The sequence below is a fragment of the Podarcis raffonei genome, chromosome 16 (assembly GCF_027172205.1).
Source record: "Podarcis raffonei isolate rPodRaf1 chromosome 16, rPodRaf1.pri, whole genome shotgun sequence".
Lineage (NCBI taxonomy): Eukaryota > Metazoa > Chordata > Lepidosauria > Squamata > Lacertidae > Podarcis > Podarcis raffonei.
The window spans coordinates 28,457,660-28,482,969 of record NC_070617.1 but is presented as its reverse complement, the minus strand read 5'-3'; the positions used below and the strand labels follow the sequence as shown (position 1 = coordinate 28,482,969).

Below are 25,310 nucleotides of genomic sequence, written 5' to 3'. Positions count from 1 at the left end.
CTTGGAGGATTCTCACATGCTTTGGGTCAGTCACTATGAGAACAGGATGCTGGACCAGATGGGCCAGTGGCCTGATCCGGCAGGCTTGCCTTAGGTTCTTGTATTTTAGTGGGATGTGGGTGGTGCTGTGGTCTAAACCACTGAGCCTCTTGGGCTTGGTGATCGGAAAGTCAGTGGATCGAATCCCCGCGACGGAGTGAGCTCCCGTTGCTCTGTCCCAGCTCCTGCCAACCTAGCAGTTCGAAAGCACACCAGTGCAAGTAGATAAATAGGTACCACTCCAGCGGGAAGGTAAACAGTGTTTTTGTGAGCAAGTAGATGAACAGATACTGCTGCTGCAGGAAGGTAAATGGCATTTCCGTGTGCTCTGGTTTCCATCACGGTGTTCTGTTGTGCCAGAAGCGGTTAGTCCTGCTGGCCACATGACCCGGAAAAACTATCTGTGGACAAACTCCCTCGGCCTGAAGCGAGATGAGTGCCATAACCCCATAGTCACCTTTGACTGGACTTAACTGTCCAGGGGTCCTTACCTTTTTTACCTTTTTATATTCTAGTATGTAGATAGGGTTAGGATTGCAGTCATCACCATCAAATTCTGCCATTCTGGATAGTTTATTTCTTTTATATAGCGGAATTTTGGCCCCATCAGTTCCTCCTGTTTTTCGCAATGCTCAGGCTGTGAGTGCCATTGGCTCACATAATGAAAACAGGAACACAAGATGAAGACATCTGCAAACATGGGTAAACCCTCAGGTTTGTAGAAGTTCAAAAAATTTTCAGGAAGACAAACCCTTAAAGGAAAATTAATAAACATCGCCATGAAGACCGCATGTGCTCAAGTGCATTTGGAGAATGCTCACTGGGAAGTGAAAAATGAAAATATGTTGGAGGGGGAAAATGTCAAAGCGATGATTCTTCAACATTAACTTCGTTGGACTGGTCATGTTGTGCAGATGCCTGATTATTGTCTTCCAAAGCAACTACTCTATTCTGAACTTAAAAATGGAAAGCATAATGCTGGTGGTCAACAAAAGAGGTTTAAAGACTCTCTCAAGGCAAATATAGAAAAATGTAGTATAAACACCGGCAACTGAAAAACATTGGCCTGCGAGTGCTCCAATTGGAGAATATCCTTTACCAAAGGTGTCATGGGCTTTGAAGATGCTCAAACTCAGGGCAAAAGGGAGAAATATGCTAAGAGGAAGGCACGCTTGGCAAACCCTCACCGTGATCAACTCCCGCCTGGAAACCTCTGTCCCCACTGTGTAAGGACGTGTGGATCCAGAATTGGCCTCCCCAGTCACTTACGGACAGTGTTAAGACCATGTTTTTGGAAGACAATCTGACTCGGCAACGAGGGATTGCCAAAGAAGAAGTTGTTAGATCATTTTTTTATTTTGCACATGTCAGCAAGAACAATAAAGGATCCACATGGAGTTTCCTTTCTGGATTTGTAGCTTCTGTGGCCCGTCCGGACTGATAGGGTGGCAGGCAGGGAAGAAACCAGCAGGGGACACCAAAACCCCCAAACCAATTGACAGGCAGAGCCAATGATGCAGCTAATTCTCTCTCCCTCCTCCTCACTGCTGAGTCAATGCTGAAAGGAGGAAGAAGAAGCTGGCAGCCTGGGCCATGTCCTGGGCTGGTTGCCAGTAAGAAGGCAGACCAGTGGAGCCTAACTAAGGGCAGACTAAGCTTGGTGGACCATTTCACCAGCCGTCACTTTTAAACAGAAGGAAAGGCTTGCTGTCAATGACAGGACAGCTGATATTTGTTGACTTTCTCCTTCTGAAGGGCAGTGGAGTTTGATGCCATGACCACTAGATGGTGCTCTTTGCTCCTCCTCACCTTTGATTTCAACTCCACTCCCTGGCTCTTACTTACAGTCTCAGCCATGGATAGCCCTTTCCTCCATGAATTTGTCCAATCTTCTTTTAAAGCCAATCAATCCCTCTTCCCAGAGAATTCTGGAAACTATAGTTTTCTGAGATAAGTAGGGAGCTCTAACAACTCTCAGCACTCTTAACAAACTACAGCTCCCAGAATTATTTGGGGAAAGCCATAACTGTTTGAAGGGACACGGGTGGCGCTGTGGGTTAAACCACAGAGCCTAGGACTTGCCGATCAGAAGGTCGGCGGTTCGAATCCCTGTGATGGGGTGAGCTCCCATTGCTCAGTCCCTGCTCCTGCCAACCTAGCAGTTCGAAAGCACGTCAAAGTGCAAGTAGATAAATAGGTACCACTCAGGTGGGAAGGGAAATTGCGTTTCCGTGTGCTGCTCTGGTTCACCAGAAGCGGCTTAGTCATGCTGGCCACATGACCTGTATGTCGGCTCCTTTGGCCAGCAAAGCGAGATGAGCGCCGCAACCCCAGAGTTGGCCATGACTGGACCTAATGGTCAGGGGTCCCTTTACCTTTACCTTTGTGACTGGTAGGATGCTGTATTTAAGGTGTAGAGCCAGTGGGGTCTCAGACTGCATCTGATACTCTTCATTATTCTGTGCGAAGTGGAGATGATAGCACTGCTAGAGTCGTGGAGCATCTTCAGTTTTGGGGGCCTCGTCAAATGTTCCATCTTCTGGAACTGGCCTTCCCAGCTGCCATCACTTGGCCAGTCAAAGGGAAGCGCTCTACAGACCAGTCACTATGAGAGACAGACAGGCAGGCAGGCAGGCAGGCAGGCAGGCAGGCAGGCAGGCAGGCAGACAGACAGACAGACAGACAGGCAGACAGGCAGACAGGCAGACAGACATACATGTGGGAATGTAGATACCAGGAGAGGATATATTGATTTAATAGCATCCTTCCTAAATCACGCTTGTGAGTCAGCAGCAGAGTGACATTCTCCAATATATAGCAGGAAGCTAGTTGGTAGATTCGTTTGAATCTCTTTCCGTAAGCAGTCCAATCTGGTTTTGTTCAAATTGGGTTTTGTTCCTGGTAAATCCCCTTTTAATCTCTCCTAAGAAGAATAAAGCTTCTTTTAAAAGTAACAATAAGTTTACTCACATTCAGTTCACAGTTGGATCCGTGAAGGGAGGCTTTAGCTTAGAGTTACAGAAGAGGGTTTGAGTTTATCCCATATGGGAATGAGCTCATGTCCTGCTGGCTGAGAACCAGCAGACAGCAAAATACATTAGTATCAGGAGAGCATGGCACCAAGAGGAAAAAGAAGAAGAAGAGGAAGAGGAAGATGGTTGCGTGACCAGCCCCTTTTATGGGGTCTTCCAGGGTCATGCCCACCTACCTGGTCACATGGAGGGGGAGGAACTCCAGACAAGGTGTGACAGGAAGTCCTCCTGGTTGGAGTAATACCCCCCTGTGTGTCCACTCTGGGCAAACAGGAAGTGTTGTACTTGATAATAATAATAATTTATTATTTGTACCCCGCCCATCTGGCTGGGTTTCCCCAGCCGCTCTGGGCAGCTTCCACAGAGACCAAAAATACACTAAAATGTCACACATTAAAAACTTCCCTGAACAGGGCTGCCTTAAGATGTCTTCTGAATGTCAGGTAGTTGTTTATTGCTTTGACATCTGATGGGAGGGTGTTCCACAGGGCGGGCGCCACTACCGAGAAGGCCCTCTGCCTGGTTCCCTGTAGCTTTGCTTCTCGCAATGAGGGAACTGCCAGAAGGCCCTTGGCACTGGACCTTAGTGTCCGGGCAGAATGATGGGGGTGGAGATGCTCCACTTGACTGCTTATGTTACATCCCACAAGACAGACAGACAGACAGACTGACTTTAGCACTAATGGAAGATCAGGTTCTGTTCCGTCCCCTACGGTCAGAGGCAATATGCTTCAGAATTCCAATTCCTGGGAATCACAAGCGAGGACTGTCGCTGCTGCACTCAGGTGACACTGCCTCCTCAGCCTGAGACCGGGTGCTTCAATTTTCCAGTGCCAAACTGAGTTTAACAGACTTTGAAAACCTGCTTTCCTCGTGGAGAAAATAATAATAATAATTCTGGATCTGCAAGATAAATCTCACTTAAAACAAAAAGTTGGAAAGTTGGAATGAGAAGGATTTGCTTGAGGATTCTCCTCAACATCTCTACCTGCCTGCACCTTTGCTGTGGTTCAGACACAGCTGGCGCCAACCAATAAGCAAATCAAAGGCTCCTCTGGTTTTTCTCCAGCTGGGAAAGGAATGGAGCAGAATGACTGATATCTAATAAGCACACAGTGAGGAGGCCACAGGGTGGAACTTGCCCCGTTCTTGCTGCACAAAAAAAACTTCCTCATTACTTCCATCTGTCGCAGCCTGAGAAGGCAGTATTGGCAGCGGTTGGGTGTGTGTGTGTCTTATGCTACCTGTGCTCATTTCTCTGGGTTCACTGCCTCTTGGGTGACCTTCCCAGCCTGATGGACTCCAGCCTGCCGAACAGAGCTGAGTCCAAATCTGAGTTCAAATCTGACACTTGCTTTTCCTGGTTGCTTTTATGGAGAGAGAGGAAGGGAAGAACCTAGGAAACTACCTTAAACTCCAGCTAGCTCCATACTGCCTGCACTGACTGACAGCAGCTCTTCAAGATTCCATGCAGGGGTCCTTCCCAAGTAGACTTGGAGGTGGAACCTGAGACCTTCTGATGTTCTGTTGCTGAGCTCTGGTCCTTCCCCTGCTAAGAAGCAGCCATACTTTTTTTTTAATAAAATATTTATTAAAGTTTTACAAAATGAAAAAAGAAAAAGGAAAATACAAATAAAAAAGAAAAGAAAACAATTCCATCTTTCCATTACATTCTTTCATTTACTTAATTTTCTGGACCTCCTCTAACCTCCCTTTTTGTATTCCAGTTTAATTTATCAGTTCAGCAAATCCTTCCCCTCTTTACTTGTCCTAATCTTTAATCTTAAAATAATGTAACATTAGATTTTTACTTATTAATAGTCCATTTTTTCATGCTCCTTATAGTATTATAACTAAAAGCCACATAACTTTCAATCCAACATCATTCTAACATTCATTAATTTTGCAATATTTCTGTAAATAATCTTTAAATTTCTTCCAATCTTCTTCCACCGACTCTTCTCCCTGGTCTCGGATTCTGCCAGTCATTTCTGCCAATTCCATATAGTCTATCACCTTCAGCTGCCATTCTTCCAGGGTGGGTAGGTCTTGTGTCTTCCAATACTTTGCGATAAGTATTCTTGCTGCTGTTGTGGCATACATAAAAAAAGTTCTGTCCTTCTTTGGCACCAATTGGCCGACCATGCCCAGGAGAAAGGCCTCTGGTTTCTTCAGGAAGGTATATTTAAATACCTTTTTCATTTCATTATAGATCATTTCCCAGAAAGCCTTAATCTTTGGGCACGTCCACCAAAGGTGAAAGAATGTACCTTCGTTTTCTTTACACTTCCAACACTTATTATCAGGCAAATGGTATATTTTAGCAAGCTTGACTGGTGTCATGTACCACCTGTATATCATTTTCATAATATTCTCTCTTAAGGCATTACATGCCTTGAATTTCATACCTGTGGTCCACATACTGACTCAGCACCTGACTCAGCAGCCATACTGACTCAGGACCTGGCACCTCCAGGAGGCAGTGAGGGCCTCCAACTTTGATCATCATCATCATCATCATCATCATCATCATCATCATCATCACCTGTGATTTATACCCCACCCATCCACCCATCTGGCTGGGTTTCCCCAGCCACTCTGGGCAGCTCCCAACAGAATATTAAAAACACAACAAAACATCAAACATTAAAGTCTTCCTTAAACAGGGCTGCCTTCAGATGTCTTCTAAAAGTCAGATAGTTGTTTATTTCCTTGACATCTGGTGGGAGGGCATTCCACAGGGCGGGTGCCACCACCGAGAAGGCCCTCTGCCTGGTTCCCTGTAGCTTCACTTCTTGCATTGAGGGAACCGCCAGAAGGCCCTTGGAGCTGGACCTCAGTGTCCGGGCTGAATGATGGGGGTGGAGATGCTCCTACAGGTATACTGGGCCAAGGTCATTTAGGGCCTTAAAGGTCAGCACCAACACTTTGAATTGTGCTTGGAAATGTACTGGGAGCCAATGTTGTTCATTCAGGACCAGTGTTATGTGGTCTCGGCAGCCACTTTATAAGATAATTGAACAAACTCATGGAGGAGAAAGCTATTGATGGCTACGAGTCCTGATGGTTCTGCTCTGCACCATGATTGGAAGCAGCAACGCTTCTGGGTACCAGTTGCTGGAAGCCATACGAGGGGAGAGATGATGCTGTGCTCACATCCTGCTTGCGGATTACCTGCAGGAATTTGGTTGACTGCTGAGAGAATGGGATGTTGAACCAAAAGGGCTGTAGGTTTGATCTAGCTAGTTCCTCTTATGTTCCAAGGAGGAGGGAGCTAGGAGGCAATGACATCCCCAGAACAGGTTTTAGGAAGGAAGGTGGCTGGAATTGGATGAGGGCCGCTAATATTGCTGGAGGAACTGCCCTATTTGCAGGCCTTAACTCAGGCATAGGCAAACTCGGCCCTCCAGATGTTTTGGGACTACAACTCCCATCATCCCTAGCTAACAGGACCAGTGGTCAGGGATGATGGGAGTTGTAGTCCCAAAACACCTGGAGGGCCGAATTTGCCTATGCTTGCCTTAACTGCACAACTGCTAGAAAGGGCCCAGATCCTGAGCTGAACTCTTTCTTGCCTTTGGGGAAATGAGAGAGAGAGAGAGAGAGAGAGAGAGAGAGAGTGTGTACTGGTTGTCAGTTTGCATTTCTTAGTGCAGAAAGTATTGATCTGATGTGTAGAGATCTTTCCTATTCTAATTACTTCATGAGGGTTCTGGAAGCTTCTCTGTGTGATAGAAGCAGAAGGTTCATGATGTTTGGGTTATTCCTTCAGAGAAGCTGAATACAGTTTGCTTAAACTGGGTCTGTTATCTCTTTCTGTCAAGGTCATGCTGACTATAAAAGTAAGGCCAGAAGGAGAGCCTGGGTTTCACTCTTTTCTGTCTCTTTTTTTCCTTCTGGTATGCTGTTCTGTACATAGTATGCTTAGTGTTAAGGTTTTAGTCTTATTATAAGTTATTGTAAGTTTAAGTTAAGTCTGCTGCAACTGGATTCCTTACGGACAGTGACAATCCTGAATGTATTGGATTTGTGAGCATTATGCTCATTTGCCTTCAGTAGCAGTAAAGCTCTGCTGAATGAAATACAGTGGCACCTCAGGTTACATACGCTTCAGGTTACATACTCTTCAGGTTACAGACTCCGCTAACCCAGAAATAGTGCTTCAGGTTAAGAACTTTGCTTCAGGATGAGAACAGAAATCGTGCAGCAGCAGCAGCACAGTGGCAGCGGGAGGCCCCATTAGCTAAAATGGTGCTTCAGGTTAAGAACAGTTTCAGGTTAAGAACGGACCTCCAGAACAAATTAAGTACTTAACCCGAAGTACCACTGTACAATGGCCTCTGGTCTACTTTTGGGAAATCCTGTAACATGTTTATGTTTTTACTCTGCTAACTATACGTTGGAATCTGCTCTGGATCAATATTGATTAGAATTTCAATGACAGTGCTTGGGGAAGCAATTTGGTTTGGTGTGGATCTTAATGCAACCCTACCAAATTCACACTTTTGAAAAAGACACACCAACTGAAGTACAGCCACCTTTCCCCCCGCATTCCATACTTCTACAGATGTTGTGATGCAGTTCTCCAACCCAATTCTGGGTACAAAATTACTTACATTAGGAAAAATGTGCCTAAAGAGGGCATAGCTGTGTGAAAGAAACATATAAAAAATGCATTACATTGGGGGAGTATCGATTGGACAAATGTGTTTGTAAGGAGTAATTTGCACCGAAATGCTGACAAAAGATTTCTAACCTAATTTTTATTGGTTTTTCACAGATGCATGAAAAGATAAAACTAGATAAACTAAACATGGGCATAAAAAAATAACATAAACATTTCCCCATCGCACGAGCATCTTTACAATATTCATTCCTCTATTTAGTTTTGCTACGGGATTGTAATGCTATTCCTTCAGGGTTGTATGGAAACATCTTTTCCCGGCTAGATAATCTTCCCCAACTAAATTATCAACAGGTTTACATGTGGCGACTGCCAGCTCTATAGTAATGCAGCTGATAACCTATTTTGCAAACCCTTTTGGTTAGTATATGAAACAAATGAATTTTCATGACTTAAAAAAAGAAAGAAGCTCAGCTGGTTAGAGCATGGTGCTGATAATGCCAAGGGAGTGGGTTCGATTCCTGTATGGGCCAGCCGAATATTCCTGCAATTCAGGGGGTTGGAGTAGATTGTCCTTGGGTCTCTTTCAACTCTACAGTTCTATGATACCAAAGACACTTTTGGAAGAAACTTGTCAGGGAACTGCCATCAGCTCAGAGGCGAGAGGTGGAAGGGCAGTTGGGTTACAGGGAGCCTCCAAAGATCTTGAGAAGCAGCCACACCTCTAGTGGTGAAGGGGGGCAGGGCTCAGAGGATTCAAGGGAGAGCCAAGACACCGTGCATGAGCAAAGCTGGGGGGAGGCAGGTCCCCCTTTACCCACGCCCTCTCTGCAGAGGGGAGGCGTCGGATGGGGGTCAAAAGACTACTCTGCTGGGGAAAGTTTAAGGACCGCCCACTCCCAGATTCTGCTAGTGACTGAGCAAGACATGGAATTGAGACGTTCTGCACTGTGAATGTTTTTGTACCGATAATAAAGCCTTGAAAAGACCAGTGGGGTTCTTGCCTGTTCGCTCATGAGCAACCATGCCGGCACACATAACAAAACTGATTTTTTGGATCCATTTCAGTCGGGGTTTAGGCCTGGTTTTGACACAGAAACTGCTCTGGTCGTCCTGTACGATGACCTCTGTGGAGAGAGAGACAAGGGAAACACGTCCCTGTAAATTGTTCTCGGCCTCTCAGTGGCTTTCGATACCATTGACCATGGTATCCTTCTGGTGCGACTCTTCGAACTAGGAGTGGGTGTCACCACTTTGCGGTGGTTCCCGTCCTATTTGTATGGTCGTTCCCAGAGGGTGTTGCTTGGGGAATGCTTTTCAGCCCCATGGAACCTTCAATGTGGGGTTCCACAGGGCTCAATCCTATCCCCCACTTTGTATAACATCTACATGAAACCACTGGTGGTGTGATCTGGAGGTTTGGAGTACGTTGTCCACAGTATGCTGATGACACCCAGCTCTATTTCTCCTTTACATCTGCAGGTGAGGCAGTGGAAGTGCTGGACCAGTGTCTTGCCTCGGTAACGGACTGGATGAGAGCCAACAGACTGAAGCTCAATCCAGATAAGACTGAGGCACTATTAGTGGGTGGTTCCTTGGAACAGAGGGATGGGAGATTGTCTGTTCTTGATGGGGTTACACTTCCTCTGAAGGAGCAGGTTCATAGCTTGGAGGTTGTTGTTGTTTAGTCGTTTACTCGTGTCCGACTCTTCGTGACCCCATGGACCAGAGCACGCCAGGCACTCCTGTCTTCCACTGCCTCCTGCAGTTTGGTCAAACTCATGCTGGTAGCTTCGAGAACACTGTCCAACCATCTTGTCCTCTGTCGTCCCCTTCTCCTTGTGCCCTCAATCTTTCCCAACATCAGGGTCTTTTCTAGGGAGTCTTCTCTTCTCATGAGGTGGCCAAAGTATTGGAACCTCAGCTTCAGGATCTGTCCTTCCAGTGAGCACTCAGGGCTGATTTCCTTCAGAATGGATAGGTTTGATCTTCTTGCAGTCCATGGGACTCTCAAGAGTCTCCTCCAGCACCATAATTCAAAAGCATCAATTCTGTGGAATGCTTTCCCCTGGGAAGTTTGCCTGGTGCCTTCATTATACATCTTTAGGCACTAGGCAAAGGTCTCTTTAACCAGGCCTTTGGTTGATCTGATTTACATCCTATGCCCTTTTAAAATGTGGGTTTGTTCGTGGGGGGTGGGGCTATTGGGTTGTTGTTTTTATTGTTTTTATTGTGTATTTAGTGGTTTTATATCTTGATTTTTTTCTGTGAACCGTCCTGAGGCCCATGGGTACAGGGCGGTATATAAATTCAATAAATAAATAAAAGGTGGAATATTGGCCTGGAAAAATGAGGGACGGAAACAGTTCTATCCATCCTTAGAGAGGCGTAGAAGGGAAGGGAAGAACAGTGAAAGTTTTGTAGGAGAAATAAAGAGCACAGCAGGAGCAGGAGCAGCCAGAGTCCCTAAGGTCTCCTGGCTTTGGCTGTGCCTTCCCGCTACTCGAAAAAGAGAGATGTGTGTAATTAAAGAAAATGGGAGCCTCATCTTCTCTCAGTCCCATGGCCGTGTGACTGGAAGTCTGCCGATAGGTCCTTTCCCCTCCTCCTGTGTTTGCAAGGCATCTCCATGTACTTCAGAGATGGTGTTTGTTTTAAGACCTCCTCTACTGAAGCATTCAGTAAGGTTTCATTTATTTTATTTATTTAAAGGAAACTGACCGCCCTGTGTGGCGATCACACAGGGTCCCCGGACGTTTCACCGTGTATTGATCCCTGTGCCACCACTTGATTTCTCGCTGCCACCACCCAGGCCCTACCTCAGACAATACTGAGTCCAGTCAGGGTTAAATTGGAACATAAACTTCTGTTTATTTATTGCAGTTTAACAAGCGTGTGGTTTCATAAACAGTATCGGTCAATTACAATCATGGGGTGCCTATCCAGACCTGTAACTTCCGCTACCTGCTCTCACTCACTAAACCACCTCTCAGATATAGTGGTACCTCGGGTTAAGTACTTAATTCATTCCGGAGGTCCGTACTTAACCTGAAACTGTTCATAACCTGAAGCACCACTTTAGCTAATAGGGCCTCCTGTTGCTGCCACGCTGCCGGAGCACAATTTCTGTTCTCATCCTGAAGCAAAGTTCTTAACCTTAAGCACTATTTCTGGGTTAGTGGAGTCTTTAACCTGAAGTGTATGTAACCTGAGGTACCACTCTATTTACTTGTCTTCCTAGTTCTTAACTGTTCCTGACTCACCTTACTTCGCTACACTAACTCAACCTACCCACAGACTCTATCCCAATTCACTCCCACTCCAACCAACCACCCAACTCCCAACGAACTCCTCCCTTCGCCCCTCCCAGAGCTGGTTTTATAGTCCCTCTGACTCCACCCCCTGGGTTCTGATTGGGTAACCTGTTTAACTATTTCGCCTCCAGCACTCTCATATGTTAACGTCACACCCTGTTATGAGAAAAAACTGCTCCTTTTCCTTTATGGGGTATCCAAGAGCCCGTAAAGAGTCCTTAAGTGTGTTCCCTATCGGTAGGAGAAAATAACAGAGGCCAACCAGAGCATATTGAGAAGCAAAGCGGCTAGTAAGCCTGATCTTTATTAAACTGTTGCAACAGGGTCCTCACTCAACCTACGCAGGGAGGGAAGAGGAACCCAGAACAATGGTGTGCAAGCCCACCCTGCAGCTCAAGAGCACCTTCCAAAACATCATACATACATCACAGAAGGGAGTGGTCTACAGCAGAAATACATCACAGGAGGTGAAACAGCAGAAATCCTGTTTGCCAGGATACCTGAGAATGGTCATTGATTGCATTACCTGGGCAGACTGGCCATTTTTTGGTGATAGTTGGGATGCGGGTGGTGCTGTGGGTTAAACCACAGAGCCTAGGACTTGCCGATCAGAAGGTTGGCGGTTCGAATCCCCGCAACGGGGTGAGCTCCCGTTGCTTGGTCCCTGCTCCTGCCAACCTAGCAGTTCGAAAGCACGTCAAAGTGCAAGTAGATAAATAGGTACCGCTTCAGCGGGAAGGTAAACGGCGTTTCCATGCGCTGCTCTGGTTCGCCAGAAGCGGCTTAGTCATGCCGGCCACATGACCCGGAAGCTGTACGCTGTACGCTGAAGCTTTATGAGGAGATAAAAGGTTTGGTAAATGATTGGTTGCATTATTGCCAAATATATGAAGTGTTTAGAGAAGACAAAAAGAAAAATGGATTTGAATTTATAAGATCAAGGTTTGAAATGGACCTGTTAGATAATAATGTGTAAATATTGTCAAAAATGTATAAGTTACTTTTGGAATGGCATACAAAAGGCGAAGAAGTAAAATCTGTAATGACACATTGGGCAAAAGAAAGCATACCAGTGCAAGTAGATAAATAGGTACCACTGCAGCAGGAAGGTAAACAGTGTTTTTGTGAACTCTAGTTTCTGTCATGGTGTCCCGTTGCGCCAGAAGCTGTTTAGTCATGCTGGCCACAAGCTGTCTGCGGACAAACACCAGCTCCCTCACCCTGAAAGCGAGATGAGCGGCGCAACCCCATAGTTGTCTTTGACTGGACTTAACCGTCCAGGGGTCCTTTACCTTTACCTTGCCAGAAATAGTACCTCGGGTCAAGAACTTTGCTTCAGGATGGGAACAGAAATCACATGGCGGTGGTGCGGCAGCAGCAGGAGGCCCCATTAGCTAAAGTGCTGCCTCAGGTTAAGAACAGTTTCAGGTTAAGAACGGACCTCCAGAATGAATTAAGTTCTTAACCCGACGTACCACTGTACTGGAAACAAAAGACTCTTGACCAACGATCCTTGCCTCAGTGGGATTTCAGTGTTACTTGTTCATTGTTATTGCTGTGTTTTAAATGAAACCAATAAAACACATTATGTATTTTCAAAAAAATGTGGAATTTTGCCCATCCAAGCCTTAAAACCAGCAGTTTTTGCTCCAGCGTTGGCACAAGGCAAACTCTGTGATAGGGCTCACAAATGACTGAATCTAGAACTTGTGATAAGAGTGCTTCTGAACATGTACAGTGTATTCTTAGCCCAGTGCCGGATTTACATATAAGCTAAACAAGCTACAGCTTAGGACCCCACTCTCTTGGGTCCCCCAAAAAAATCTAAAGGGAAAAAAACTGGATGTACATTTCCAAAATATAAGATAAAAAAGAAATAAAATAAAACCTACATACAGCAACAGTGTTTTGTGTTGTGTAGGCTCATATTATGTAAGTAATGGGCCCCACCTGCTAGCCTGCTCCCTAAAATATCACTCATTTCTATATACAGGGTGCCTACATTCAGTATGGGTGGTGCTGTGGGTTAAACCACAGAGCCTAGGACTTGCCAATCAGAAGGTCAGCGCTTTGAATCCCCACGACGCAGTGGCGTAGCGTGGGTTGTCAGCACCCGGGGCAAGGCAAGTAATTTGCGCCCCCTAACCCGTGGATTTGCGCCCCCTAACCCGTGGGTTTGCGCCCCCTAACCCTAACCCCCAGATGTTGCGCCCGGTGCGGCCGGCCCCCCCGCACCCCCCACGCTACGCCACTGCCACGACGGGGTGAGCTCCCGTTGCTCGGTCCCAGCTCCTGCCAACCTAGCAGTTTGAAAGCACGTCAAAGTTCAAGTAGATAAATAGGTACCGCTCCGGCGGGAAGGTAAACGGCGTTTCCGTGCGCTGCTCTGGTTCGCCAGAAGCGGCTTAGTCATGCCGGCCACATGACCCGGAAGCTGTACACCGGTTCCCTCAGCCAATAAAGCGAGATGAGCGCCGCAACCCCAGAGTCGGCCACGACTGGACCTAATGGTCAGGGGTCCTTTTACCTTTATCTTTATCTATGCATCAGGTATCCCAATTCACAGCACACAGAATTCACGCCTGCAATGGGGGTCACTAACTTGCATGGCTTTTAAAGCAAAGATTAGGCACATTTGTGGAGGATAAGGCTTGGGACAGAGGCTAGGAAACACAAGAGAGTTTTCTTTGCATTATTTTACTCATTTTAAATAATTCCCCGCTGAAACATAAAACCACTGTATTTCTTCTGGATCTGGAGCTATAAAATGTTAAGTGCTTTTCCGGAAGAAATAATAAGGCCAGATCTCACGAGTCTTGACAGGGACCCATATTGTGGAAATATTTAAAGAGTAGCTGGAAGGGTAACTCTAGCGGAATTTCATTTTGATGGAATCTGACGTAAAAACCCGGCAAAGGGCACCCGGTTAAGAGGAGATGTAAAGAAAAGAAGGGGGAGAAAGACACACACACACACACACACACACACACAAACACACACAACTGTATGCAACCAGTTTGCAAAGGGGGCGCTAGGAAAACAAACACAGGCAGGTTCCAGGGATAATTAGAAGAGAAAAGCAAATATTGAATGCCAAACAAGAGATTCTCTTGGCTAAATAAAATACAGGCTCTTCAGATCTATTATTAATAGACAGAAGATGAAAGCAAAAAAATTAAATAAATAAAAATTCAACCCAGATAAAAAATAATAATCCAGGAGGGGTCTGAATGTTTGAATTTAAGGAGTGGGCAGATTTGTCGCTCCCTTTGAAGAGTCCGAAAGAAGGCATTAAAAGGGCCTTTAAGAATGGGAATGGGTTTGGTTTTAATGGGACAGGTGGCTGTTAATGGTGGGGGGACTTTTTGTGTGGACTGGGGCCACATATCTGTCCAGGCAACCTTCCAGGGGCCACATGGGGGCAGGACCAGAGGGAAAAGTTTGCAAAGCAATTACAATGGTACCTCGGGTTACATATGCTTCAGGTTACATACGCTTCAGGTTACAGACTCCGCTAACCCAGAAATAGTACCTTGGGTTAAGAACTTTGCTTCAGGATGAGAACAGAAATCGTGCTCCGGCGGCGCGGCGGCAGCAGGAGGCCCCATTAGCTAAAGTGGTGCTTCAGGTTATGAACAGTTTCAGGTTAAGAACGGACCTCCGGAACGAATTAAGTACTTAACCTGAGGTGCCACTGTAATGTAACTTTTGCCTTTGTGTAGTAATCTAGTTTCTGTATGCAGTCATTCTCCCTCCTCCATACAGGCAGGCAAAAGGCGTGAGCAGAGTTCAAAGGCACATTCTAGCCAGTCGAAGGCATACAATGGTGATGTATATCTGAGGAGGGATGTGGCCAAATGGAGAGGCCTCAGGGGCCATTTTTGGCTGCTGGGCCCAGGGTTCATCATATAATGGAAGGGGGAGACTAGGACAGTCCGCTTCCTTGCACAATGGCCTTGCGAAGTAGGCCAGTTGCAACCCCCATGGCTGCCATAAGCTCATTGGAGATTATTTGATAGTTTATTAGCAGCGGACAGGGATTGCAATGTCCCATTTTGCCGCTTGAAGTGAAAGCCCCTCTGTCGCTGGCACTGCAACCATGCCACCTGCCTCCACTGGCGACCCCACTGCGCCACTTCCACCTCCAATTTCCAGTGAGATTTCACTGAGATCTCGCGAGATCTCTCACCCTCCATGAGATCTCACTGCTGCCTGAGATGGCTGCTTCACCCTACATCATGGCTGGGCCAGCCCTGGCAGCCCGAATATTAATTGCTTCCAAATATACTGTCTGTTGTCTTTGTCCATGGAGTTTTCTTGGCAGGGATACTGGAGTGGCTTGCCGGTTCCTCCTCCAGGTGGATCACGTTTGGTCAAACTCTCCACTATGACCTGTTCATCTTGGGTGCCGTGCTCGGCATAGTTCATAGCTTCTCTGAGTTATTCAAGCCCCTTCACCACGGCAAGGCAGTGATCCATGAAGGGGATATATAGTTTAGTAAAAGCTATGGTTTTCCCAGTAGTGATGTATGGAAGTGAGCTGGACCATAAAGAAGGCTGATCGCAGAAGAATTGATGCTTTTGAATTATGGTGCTGGAGAAGACTCTTGAGAGTCCCATGGACTGCAAGAAGAAGAAACCTATCCATTCTGAAGGAAATCAGCCCTGAGTGCTCACTGGAAGGACAGATCCTGAAGCTTAGGCTCCAATACTTTGGCCGCCTCATGAGAAGACTCCTTGGAAAAGACCTTGATGTTGGGAAAGTTGGAGGGCACAAGGAGAAGGGGACGACAGAGGACGAGATGGTTGGACAGTGTTCTCGAAGCTACCAGCATAAGTTTGACCAAACTGTGGGAGGCAGTGGAAGACAGGAGTGCCTGGCGTGCTCTGGTCCACGGGGTCACGAAGAGTCCGACACAACTAAATGACTAAACAACAACAACATACTGTCTACTTGAGAATGGCCAAATAAAACAGAGAATGGAGCTAAGTTAGAGAGACTGGCAGCAGACTTGATAAGAAGTTGAGGCAAAATAGTACTGTTATAGGAATTCTAAGGTCTCAAATATAGAATAAATGTTGATAATTGCACAAGGCAAACAGATATACACAAGTATATAAGCTACATGTCTAAAATAGTACGGGAGAGCAATCCCAAAGCTACCTTGACTCTCCTAAAGACTTTCAATATTTCCTCTGCCTCCTTAGTCCTCTTTGCCTGAGAACAGGTAGGCAGATAGCAGTCAGGGGACGTTCCTGAAGGGATTCCTCTCTTTGTATTAATTATCATTGTTTGCCCAGATGCTCTTCACTGAGGGACATCTGATGGGCATCCCAAATTTCTTATCAAATGCTAATGTTTTGTGTAAACTGTGTCTGGAACTATGTAAAACTTGTTAAATCCTCAGGAACATCACACCTTGGCCTGCCTGAGCCACAGCAACCCCACTTTATGTGTGATGTAATTTCTGACTCTTCGTAGAGGGGATGTGCTTCTTCTCCACGCCAAAATGCAAACCCTTAAAAGAGACGTTTCTTCTTGGTTCTGGGTCTCTCTTGCCTCCTTGCAAGGAGGGGAGGGAACTCTGTTGCAAGAGAAAAATAAAGATCTCCCTTGCATTCACCGCCTCCCGCCTCCATCCATCCATCTCTGTTTTTTTTATTTATAAATATTTATTAAAATTTTCCATTTTATACAAACAAAAAGAAGAGAAAAAAAGCACATAGAAAAAAGACAATATTAAAAACACATAGTTTTCAAAACCTAGTTTCCAAACCCTCGTCCTTTGACTTCCTCGAACCTCCCCTTCTTGTTTTCTAGATCAAATTATTTATCCAGCAAATCCTAATCTCCTAACTTCGCAATTAATTAACCCCTTATTTTCTATTCAGCTTCTTAAATTATTGTAACTTAAACCTTATTAAAACAAGAGAAAAAGAAAAAACATTTCTTCCAAATTCTTTTACCATAACAGCTAGAAACCATTAATTTCAATCCAACTCCCTTCAAAATTCAGTAATGTTACAGTATTTCTTTAAATAGTCCTTAAATTTCTTCCAATCTTCTTCTGCCGACTCTTCTCCCTGGTCGCGGATTCTGCCAGTCATTTCTGCCAATCCCATACAGTCACCATCCATCCATCTCTGAGCGATCATGGACTTAGGGGGACTCAGTCCCTTGGGGAGTTGGGCAGCAAAAGCCAGCCACCCCTATTTTTCTATATAACCTTGGGAAAAGACTATTTGAGCAGATTCTCTCCCCAACCCCTGATTTCATATACAGTGGTACCTTGGGTTAAGAACTTAATTTGTTCTGGAGGTCCATTCTTAACCTGAAACTGTTCTTAACCTGAAGCACCACTTTAGCTAATGGGGCCTCCCGCCGCCGCACGATTTCTGTTCTCATCCTGAAGTAAAGTTCTTAACCCGAGGTACTATTTCTGGGTTAGCGGAGTCTGTAACCTGAAGTGTCTGTAACTTGAAGCGTCTGTAACCCGAGGTACCACTGTATACGGTAGATAAAATCAAAGTTGGACCTGACTTTATCCTCTGAGAAACAACTTGAGGGATCACTCTCCCCAAAGCACGATGCATGGAGATTAATCACTGTGCATTCTTGGTCGCAATCCATCAAGTCCTTAATCGATGCCTCGCTGTTCTTTCTTCAGCCCACTTGGAATTCCTCCGGGGAGATGCATTAACATGCTTCACTGAACCTGAGACACCATATATATATATAAAGAACCACCCTCCGTTTGGTCATCCCACCAAAATGAAGAGGGACAGTACAATTATGTGGCTGGTTGGTTCTTTACGATCAGGGGGAGGCTGTAGCTCAGTGACAGCGGATCTGCTTTGCAGTCACGGAATCATGGAATTTGGAAAGGACCAAAGGGTCCTCTAGTCCATGGGTAGGCAAACTAAGGCCCAGGGGCCGGATCCGGCCCAATCGCCTTCTGAATCCGGCCCGTGGACGGTCGGGGAATCAGCGTGTTTTTACATGAGTAGAATGTGTCCTTTTATTTAAAATGCATCTCTGGGTTATTTGTGGGGCATAGGAATTCGTTCATTCCCCCCCCCAAAAAAAATTATAGTCCAGCCCCCCACAAGCTCTGAGGGACAGTGGACTGGCCCCCTGCTGAAAAAGTTTGCTGACCCCTGCTCTAGTCCAACCCCCCCCACAATGCAGGAATCTCAACTAAAGCATCCGTGACAGAAGGCCACCCAACTGCCACTTAAAAACCGCCAGTGAAGGACAGTCCACAATTGCCCAAGGGAGTCTGTTCCACAGTCAAACAGCTCTTATCCTCAGAAAGTTCTTCCTGGTGTCGGAAGATCCCAGGTTCAATTCCTGGCACCTCCAGGTAGGGCTGGGAATGTCCCATGCCTAAAATCATGGGGAGCTGCCGCTGTTCGGTGTATAATAATAATAATAATAATATATTTATACCCTGCCCATCTGACTGGGTTCCCCCAGCCACTCTGGGAGGCTCCCAACAGAATTAAAAGCATAATAAAGCACCAAACATTTAAAGCTTCCCTAAACAGGGCTATTTTCAGATGTCTTCTAAAAATCAGATAGTTGTTTATTTCCTTGACATATGGTGGGAGGGTGTTCCACAGGGCAGGTGCCACCACCGAGAAGGCACTCTGCCTGATTCCCTGTAACCTCACTTCTCGCAATGAGGGAACCGCCAGAAGGCCCTTGGAGGTGGAGCCCGGTGTCCGGTCTGAACAATGGGGGTGGAGATGCTCCGTCAGGTATACTGGGCCGAGGCTGTAGCCAGTCCCGAATGAGGAAGACCAATGGCCTGACTCAGTATAAGACAGTTTCTTTTTAAGGGAAGGGTCATAGCTCAGGGATGGAGCTTCTGATTTGCAGGAACAAGGTCCCAGATTCCATTCCTGGCAAGGGCTGAAAGAGACCCGAGAAAATGAGGCACAGAACCTTTTCCAATCCAAGCATCAGATCAAGGGAGCTCTCTTCTAAGGGTCCATTTTCATATTCACTTCTCTCTCTGCTTCTCCTTTCTCTTACTGCTGCAGGCCCCAAGAGGAAAGGAGCAGGTATGGTTTGGCATGCTGGCTTGGGGGAGATTTGGACATTACAGGGAGAGAAAGGAGCACGGCTGCAGATTTTTTGGGGGGCGGGCGGGAGGGATTAAGGAGACTGTGTGTGTGTGTGTGTGTGTGTGTAATGAACGACCTATGAAAATATTCTGCCTGAAAACTTAACGGTCCAGTCAAGTGCTCTGAAACAAAGCTGCAAGATTCCTGACTGGGGTTTCCTTTAGAACCCATAGTACCTCTTTTTTAAAACAGCTTCTGAGCCAGATTCCAGCCAATACCCTGCAAAAATCCTGGGGGGAAATGGGACACCACGTTTTTTATTGCGAGGGAATGATGGCTATTTTGGTTGCCGTGACCTCATGCGATTTCGCAGCATAATATCTCCCAGAAATCAATGCCCTTTTCTGCACCTTTCCCAGATCCTTTCATCTCTTTTGTCGGAGAATGCATGTCTTGTCGCCCCCCCCCATTGGAAGTAGCAGGTCCTGGTTCTTGGCTGGTTCTTCCCTTCCAATCAGCTTACATGTTTTCTTTCTTTGTCCCTCCCATGCCCTCTAATCCAGGTACCTGGTGCTACGATTCACAAGATCCTAAGTGTGGTAAGTATTTGAAATGAGGTTTTCAATTTTCCAGTGTGGTGTAGTGGTTAAGAGCAGTAGTCTCGTAATCTGGGGAACCGGGTTCGCGTCTCCGCTCCTCCACATGCTGCTGCTGGGTGACCTTGGGCCAGTCACACTTCTCTGAAGTCTCTCAGCCCCACTCACCTCACAGAGTGTTTATTGTGGGGGAGGAAGGGAAAGGAGAATGTTAGCCGCTTTGAGATTCCTTAAAAGGGAGTGAAAGGCGGGATATCAAATCCAAACTCTTCTTCTTCTCTGTCTGCACTTCCATTTCTTCCCCAAAGAGCCATGGGAAATATAGTCTGTTAAGGGGGCTGTGAAGCGTAGCTCTGTGCAGGGCAAAGGACAGACCCTGGGATTCTGGGATAGAAGTCACGTGCATCAAATGTGCTTTAAATGCATGGGGTGTCTGGGCCCTAAGACAGTTTCCCCTCAACCTGGGGCCCAAAATATGTTTTGGACCACAACTCCCATGAGCCCCAGCTATGTCCTCCAGGCCTCTTGGTCTATCTTGGAGCTTTCCAAACTTTCCATGTTTCACACTTTTTCGACATGCATCATTTCGTGACACAGTAATTCACTATTGCATCATTTCACAGAACTTTATAATTCAGTTTTACTAGCAAACTGGAGGTTAAAAGAATCCCTTTCCATGGATTGTAATTGAAAACTCATAAAAATTACACACACACACACACACACACACACACACACACACACACCCCTTGGTTCTCAAATGGCTTAGTTGACGAACAAATCAGAACCCAAATGCCACAAACCTGGAAGTACTGTAGGTGTTCTGGTTTGCAAATGTTTTTCAGAAGCCGAATGTCCAATGCGGTTGTAGGCTATTGTTTCTGGGGTGCCAGCACCAATTGGAAGCTGTGCCTTGGTTTTTGAATGTTTTCGGAAGTTGAATGGACTTCTGCAACGTTTTACGTTCGAGAACCAAGATACCACTGTATACAGTCACACCTTGGAAGTTGAACGGAATCTGTTCCAGAAGTCCAAATCGCAGCTTCTGACTGGCTGCAGGAACCTTCCAGGATGTTCCCAGAGGCTCCAAGCTGGTTGCCTAGTAAATTATAAAGACAAGGAAAAGTTTCTTACTGTCCTTTCTTTATTTCAATCTTTACAGAGAGAGGCTATAGAACCCAGCCCCTTGAATAATGGCGTTGTCCCGAGTGAACCTCCACCCTCCATCTCTCTCACTTCCTCATTCGTCACTTCTATGTGCCCTCTGTCTTTGAGCTCTTTGCTCTCCTACTTTTAAGGCTCGCCGGGTTCTGGGAGATGGAGGGTCTGGGATGCTTTCTAAAGACATTGTGTCATCCAGCTGCCGCTCCGCTTCTGCCTCCTCCTCTTTCATTATTTCCCAACTTTCCCCCTCATCTGCCTCTGAGCTGTGACCTCCCTCAAACCCCTGTTATAGATCTATACTGTCTTCCTTTTCCTCCTCCCTGGAAGGGTCAGGATAGGGAGGCGGTCTCCACCATTCCTCCTCTGCCCAGTCCCTGACACTATCTCTCAGAACAACTGAAGAATCATAGATGGGTCTTATGTGGCAGAAAAACGTGGGTGCAAATGGTGTCCAGTCCAGAGCTTTTTTTCAGCCGAAACTCACTGGAACTCAGTTCTGGCACCTCTCAGGGGGGTGCCATTGCCATTCTACGAGAACAAGGGAGGTATTCCCTTGGTGAGTTCTGGCACCCCTTTTTCTAGAACAATAACACTGGTCCAGCCTACCTAAGGGTTTCAGGCAAGAGGTGCTACCTAAATATGATGCAGATTGAACCTGAGTCCTTCTGCATGCAAGATAGATGCCCAGCACTGAGCTACATCCCTTCTCATAACAGTCCTCTGTAAAGTAGGGATGCTGTGCACACACAATATATGTATATATTCTGCCTCTGAGCTGTAGCCAATCCAGGGATGCCTTGAGAGAAGGTGGATATAAATAGGAATTTGGAATGGAATCTGCTGTTGGTCTTCAGAGGCGATAACGCTCACCAAAATAGCTCGTTTAGCCTGTCAGACTAAAGATAGGTCCAGCGAGGAAACCCTGCTGAATTATAAATAAGAAAAAGCCCTGCTTCGTGATTATTAATGAAGGTCATCCCAGCCAGAGGGCATCTCCCGTTGGCGGCAGGAGGCGAGGAAGGAAGAACAAAGAGACTAATGAGCGTGTTGGCTGAGGCATCTGCGTAGCAGAGGTTTGCTGGCGGAGGTGTTGATTTTAATCGATACAAATAGCCTCCATTTAACTCAGGTGCAGGGGGAAGCCATTTCCAATCCGAGGACCGCACTCCCTTCTGGGAAACCTTCCAGGAACCGCATGCCAGTGCTAAGTGGTGGGGCCAGGGGAAGAAGAGGGGAGAGCAACGGATGAGACTCTTACCTTCGTTGCGTATCGAGGTCCCCCAGGCCACCCCAATAACTCACACTTCACACATCAATTTTTGTTTAAGGTTTTTGGCATGAATTTGGACACAACTTTATTTAAATACACACACGTGAGTGGTTGCTTAGGTATTGGTTACGAATATCTGTCCTTGCCCCAGGGACAGAACTGACCTCTGGATTCCAGCGGAAGCCAGTCAGGGAGAACCATATTGGGGAGAAATGAAGCTGGGCATCAGTCCCCCATCTCTCACCCTCATGCCCCCTGGGGCTTGCACGGCCCAAGTCTGATGCCAGGGACTAGGACGAAAGGGATGGCAAGCCCCTGGATTCCTTTAACGGAATTCCCTTTCAGCACCACCATTGGAGGGGTAGGCACTTACCCCTCCACCAACCAATTTTAACCAATGCCTAACCGCCAACCTTACAAGTTGTGACGATTTGCTACGCAGTAGGCAAAAACCAAATGGCAACAGCCAATCAGCCAAATGGACAAAATTCCTACCAGGCCCCTGCCCCAAGGCAGACGACCCCATGACAGGCATAGCAAGGTCATAGGACAACGAACCCCCCCTTTTTCAGGGAGGATGGGCGGGTGATCCGGTGCACGCAGCCCAAGAGAAGGCCCCAGGCTGCGAGCCCTGTATTTAAGACCTCTGACCCCTCCCACACTTTAGCAACATAACATTCTCCCCAGCAACACTCCTTGCCCAATCACAGCATGTGGTCAATTTGCCCAACAACAGTGGGGTGGCCTTTTTGGCCCCCACCGCAACACGTGCTCTCTATTATGGAGAACACGCTTTCCAGCCATGCAGGACCGGTCCACCCTTGAGGGGAGGTCAGGTGACCGCCTCGGGTGGCAGGATTCCTGGGGGAAGCAGATGTGGACTCCAAGGAATGCATCACCTGCTGCCACTGCTGCAGCCGCAGTGTGCTGACGTCACTTGCGCATGCTGCAGGGCCGTGCGGATGCCCCATGGCTTGACCACGTAATGTGAACACACCTTGTGGTGTGTGTGCATGGCTGCTGCAGAACTTGGGGGGCAGATGGCCCTTTGATTTGAAATTTTTGGGGAGCCCAGGCCCCCTGGCCTCCACTACTCAGCGCCCCTGAACAAAGGGTCACAAGTACTCAGCCAGCTGCCCCATTATGGCCATCACTGTCAGGATGCTGTCAGTGGCTCCTGGCTGGTGCCCAGGAAAGTATAAGACAAGGAAAAGTTTCTTATTGTCCTTTTTTATTTCAGTCTTTACAGAGAGAGGCTATAGAACCCAGCCTCTTGGATAAAGGTGATGTCTTGAGTGAATCTCCACCCTCCGTCTCTCCCACTTTCTCATTCATCTCCTCTACAGGTGCTGCTACGTTCCCTCTGTCTTTGAGCTCTTTGCTCTCCTACTTTTAAGGCTTGCCAGGTTCTGGGAGATGGAGGGTCTGGGATTCTTTCTAATGACAAGGTGTCAGCCGGGTGTTGTTCCAGTTCTCCCATGATTTCCCAACTTTCCCCCTCATCTGCCTCTGAGCTGTGACCTCCCTCAAACCCGTTGTCAATCTATACTGTCTTCCTCTTCCTCCTCCCTAGAAGGGTCAGGATGGGGAGGGGGTCTCCTCCATTCCTCCTCTGCCCAATTCCTGACAATCACATTCTGCACCAGGCCCATGGATAGCCCCACATAGAGTCCATTGCAGTCATCCAGCCTTGAGGTTACCAATGAATGGGCTACAGTGATCAAGTTGTCCCAGGAAGGCCACTTTCCTTCCGACAAGAAGCTTTGCTTCTCCACCCTTTGTAGAGTAAGGATTTCATCTGCCTTCGGGCCCATCTCTTCCTTTCTCCCTCACTCTTCCCTTCTCCTTAGGTCCTTTGCACTGGAAGGACATCATGATAACCTGTGGGGGAGAGAACCAGTCGCCCATTAACATTGACAGGAGGAAAACTCAACGAGACAGGAACCTCGACGAGATCTTGTTTGAAGGCTACGACCAGGCGCCTCCTGGCAGGTGGAGACTGATAAACGATGGGCACTCAGGTGGGCATGGAGAGGACACAGCTTCTTCTGGAGAGGCTTCCCAAGGCCACATTCGCACCATACATTTAAAGCATGATGAGAATACGTTAAACAGTCATGGCTTGCCCCAAAGAATTCTGGGAGCTGTAGCTTGTTATGGGTGCTGCGAGTTGTTAGGAGATGCCTAATTCCCTCCCAGAGCTACAATTCACAGAGTGGTTCAACTATCAATCCCACTTCTCTGGGAACTCTGGGAACTGAGGGGACTAGGAGGTCTCTTAACAACTTTCAGCACACTTATTGAACCACAGCTCCCAGAATTCTTTGGGCAAAACCATGACTGTTTAACGTGGCATCACAGTGACTTAAAGGTCTGGTGTGAATGTGGGCCAAGTGTTTTCTATATAGTACTCATTTTTGCATCCTTAAGATATCAGTGACGTCCCTTCTTCTCTTTCCATGGTTCATTTTACATATCATAAGTCCCTGCATATTTTACAGAAACTATACCATTCAGTATGCCATTATTACATCTATCAAAACTTATTTACACTGTTGAATTCATCTTAATGCTGCCAAACGTTTTCAAGTGTACACAATTTCCCCCAATTCAATAAACATTTTCCAATCTTCTCTAAACGTATGTTCTTCTTGTTCTCTTAGTCTATATGTTAAGTCTCAACTTGAGTTGCCATTCTTCTTTGGCTGGGACCTCGCTCGCTTTCTATTTTTGGGCTAACAAAGCACGGGCTGCAGTAATAGCATACATAAATAACCTTGGGCCAAGTGTTTTCTAATGCAGGTTTAGAGAACCTTTCTGGGGTCTTCTGTTGCATTAGTGTAGTACTGTCTGTCTCTGATCTCTCTCTTTTTGACCTGGCCTCCTTGGCAGTTGTCATGAACCTAGATGGAGCATCTACTGCAGATCAAATTAACATCACCAAAGGAGGACTTCAGGACACGTACCGGGCCTTGAGTTTCCACTTCCACTGGGGGGATCTCAGTCGAAATGGCTCAGAGCACACCGTTGATGGTCAGCAGTACCCAATGGAGGTACATTGAGCTTCCCAACTTTGATTTTCTTAGCAATGTCGTGCAGTATTGAAAAGGCCCCGTCTAGAATAGTCATAGGCCATGTTCACACATTAAAATCACTAGGATACTACTTTCAATAGGCATGGCTTCCACCAGAGAATTCTGG

The 25,310-nt window shown here is 46.6% G+C and overlaps 1 protein-coding gene across 2 annotated transcripts in view; it reads left to right on the top strand.

The window, feature by feature from the left end:
• LOC128403849 (carbonic anhydrase 15-like) overlaps positions 1-25,310 on the top strand; it is a 43,260-nt gene that overhangs the window by 8,827 nt on the left and 9,123 nt on the right. Inside the window, exons 2-5 of one of the 2 annotated variants that reach the window (XM_053368951.1) lie at positions 19,056-19,076; positions 19,643-19,678; positions 23,960-24,130; positions 25,002-25,162. In XM_053368951.1, coding sequence (XP_053224926.1) covers positions 19,056-19,076; positions 19,643-19,678; positions 23,960-24,130; positions 25,002-25,162 — 389 coding nt within the window. The remainder of the gene's footprint in view (positions 1-19,055; positions 19,077-19,642; positions 19,679-23,959; positions 24,131-25,001; positions 25,163-25,310) is intronic. The other variant, XM_053368952.1, reaches the window with a different exon arrangement.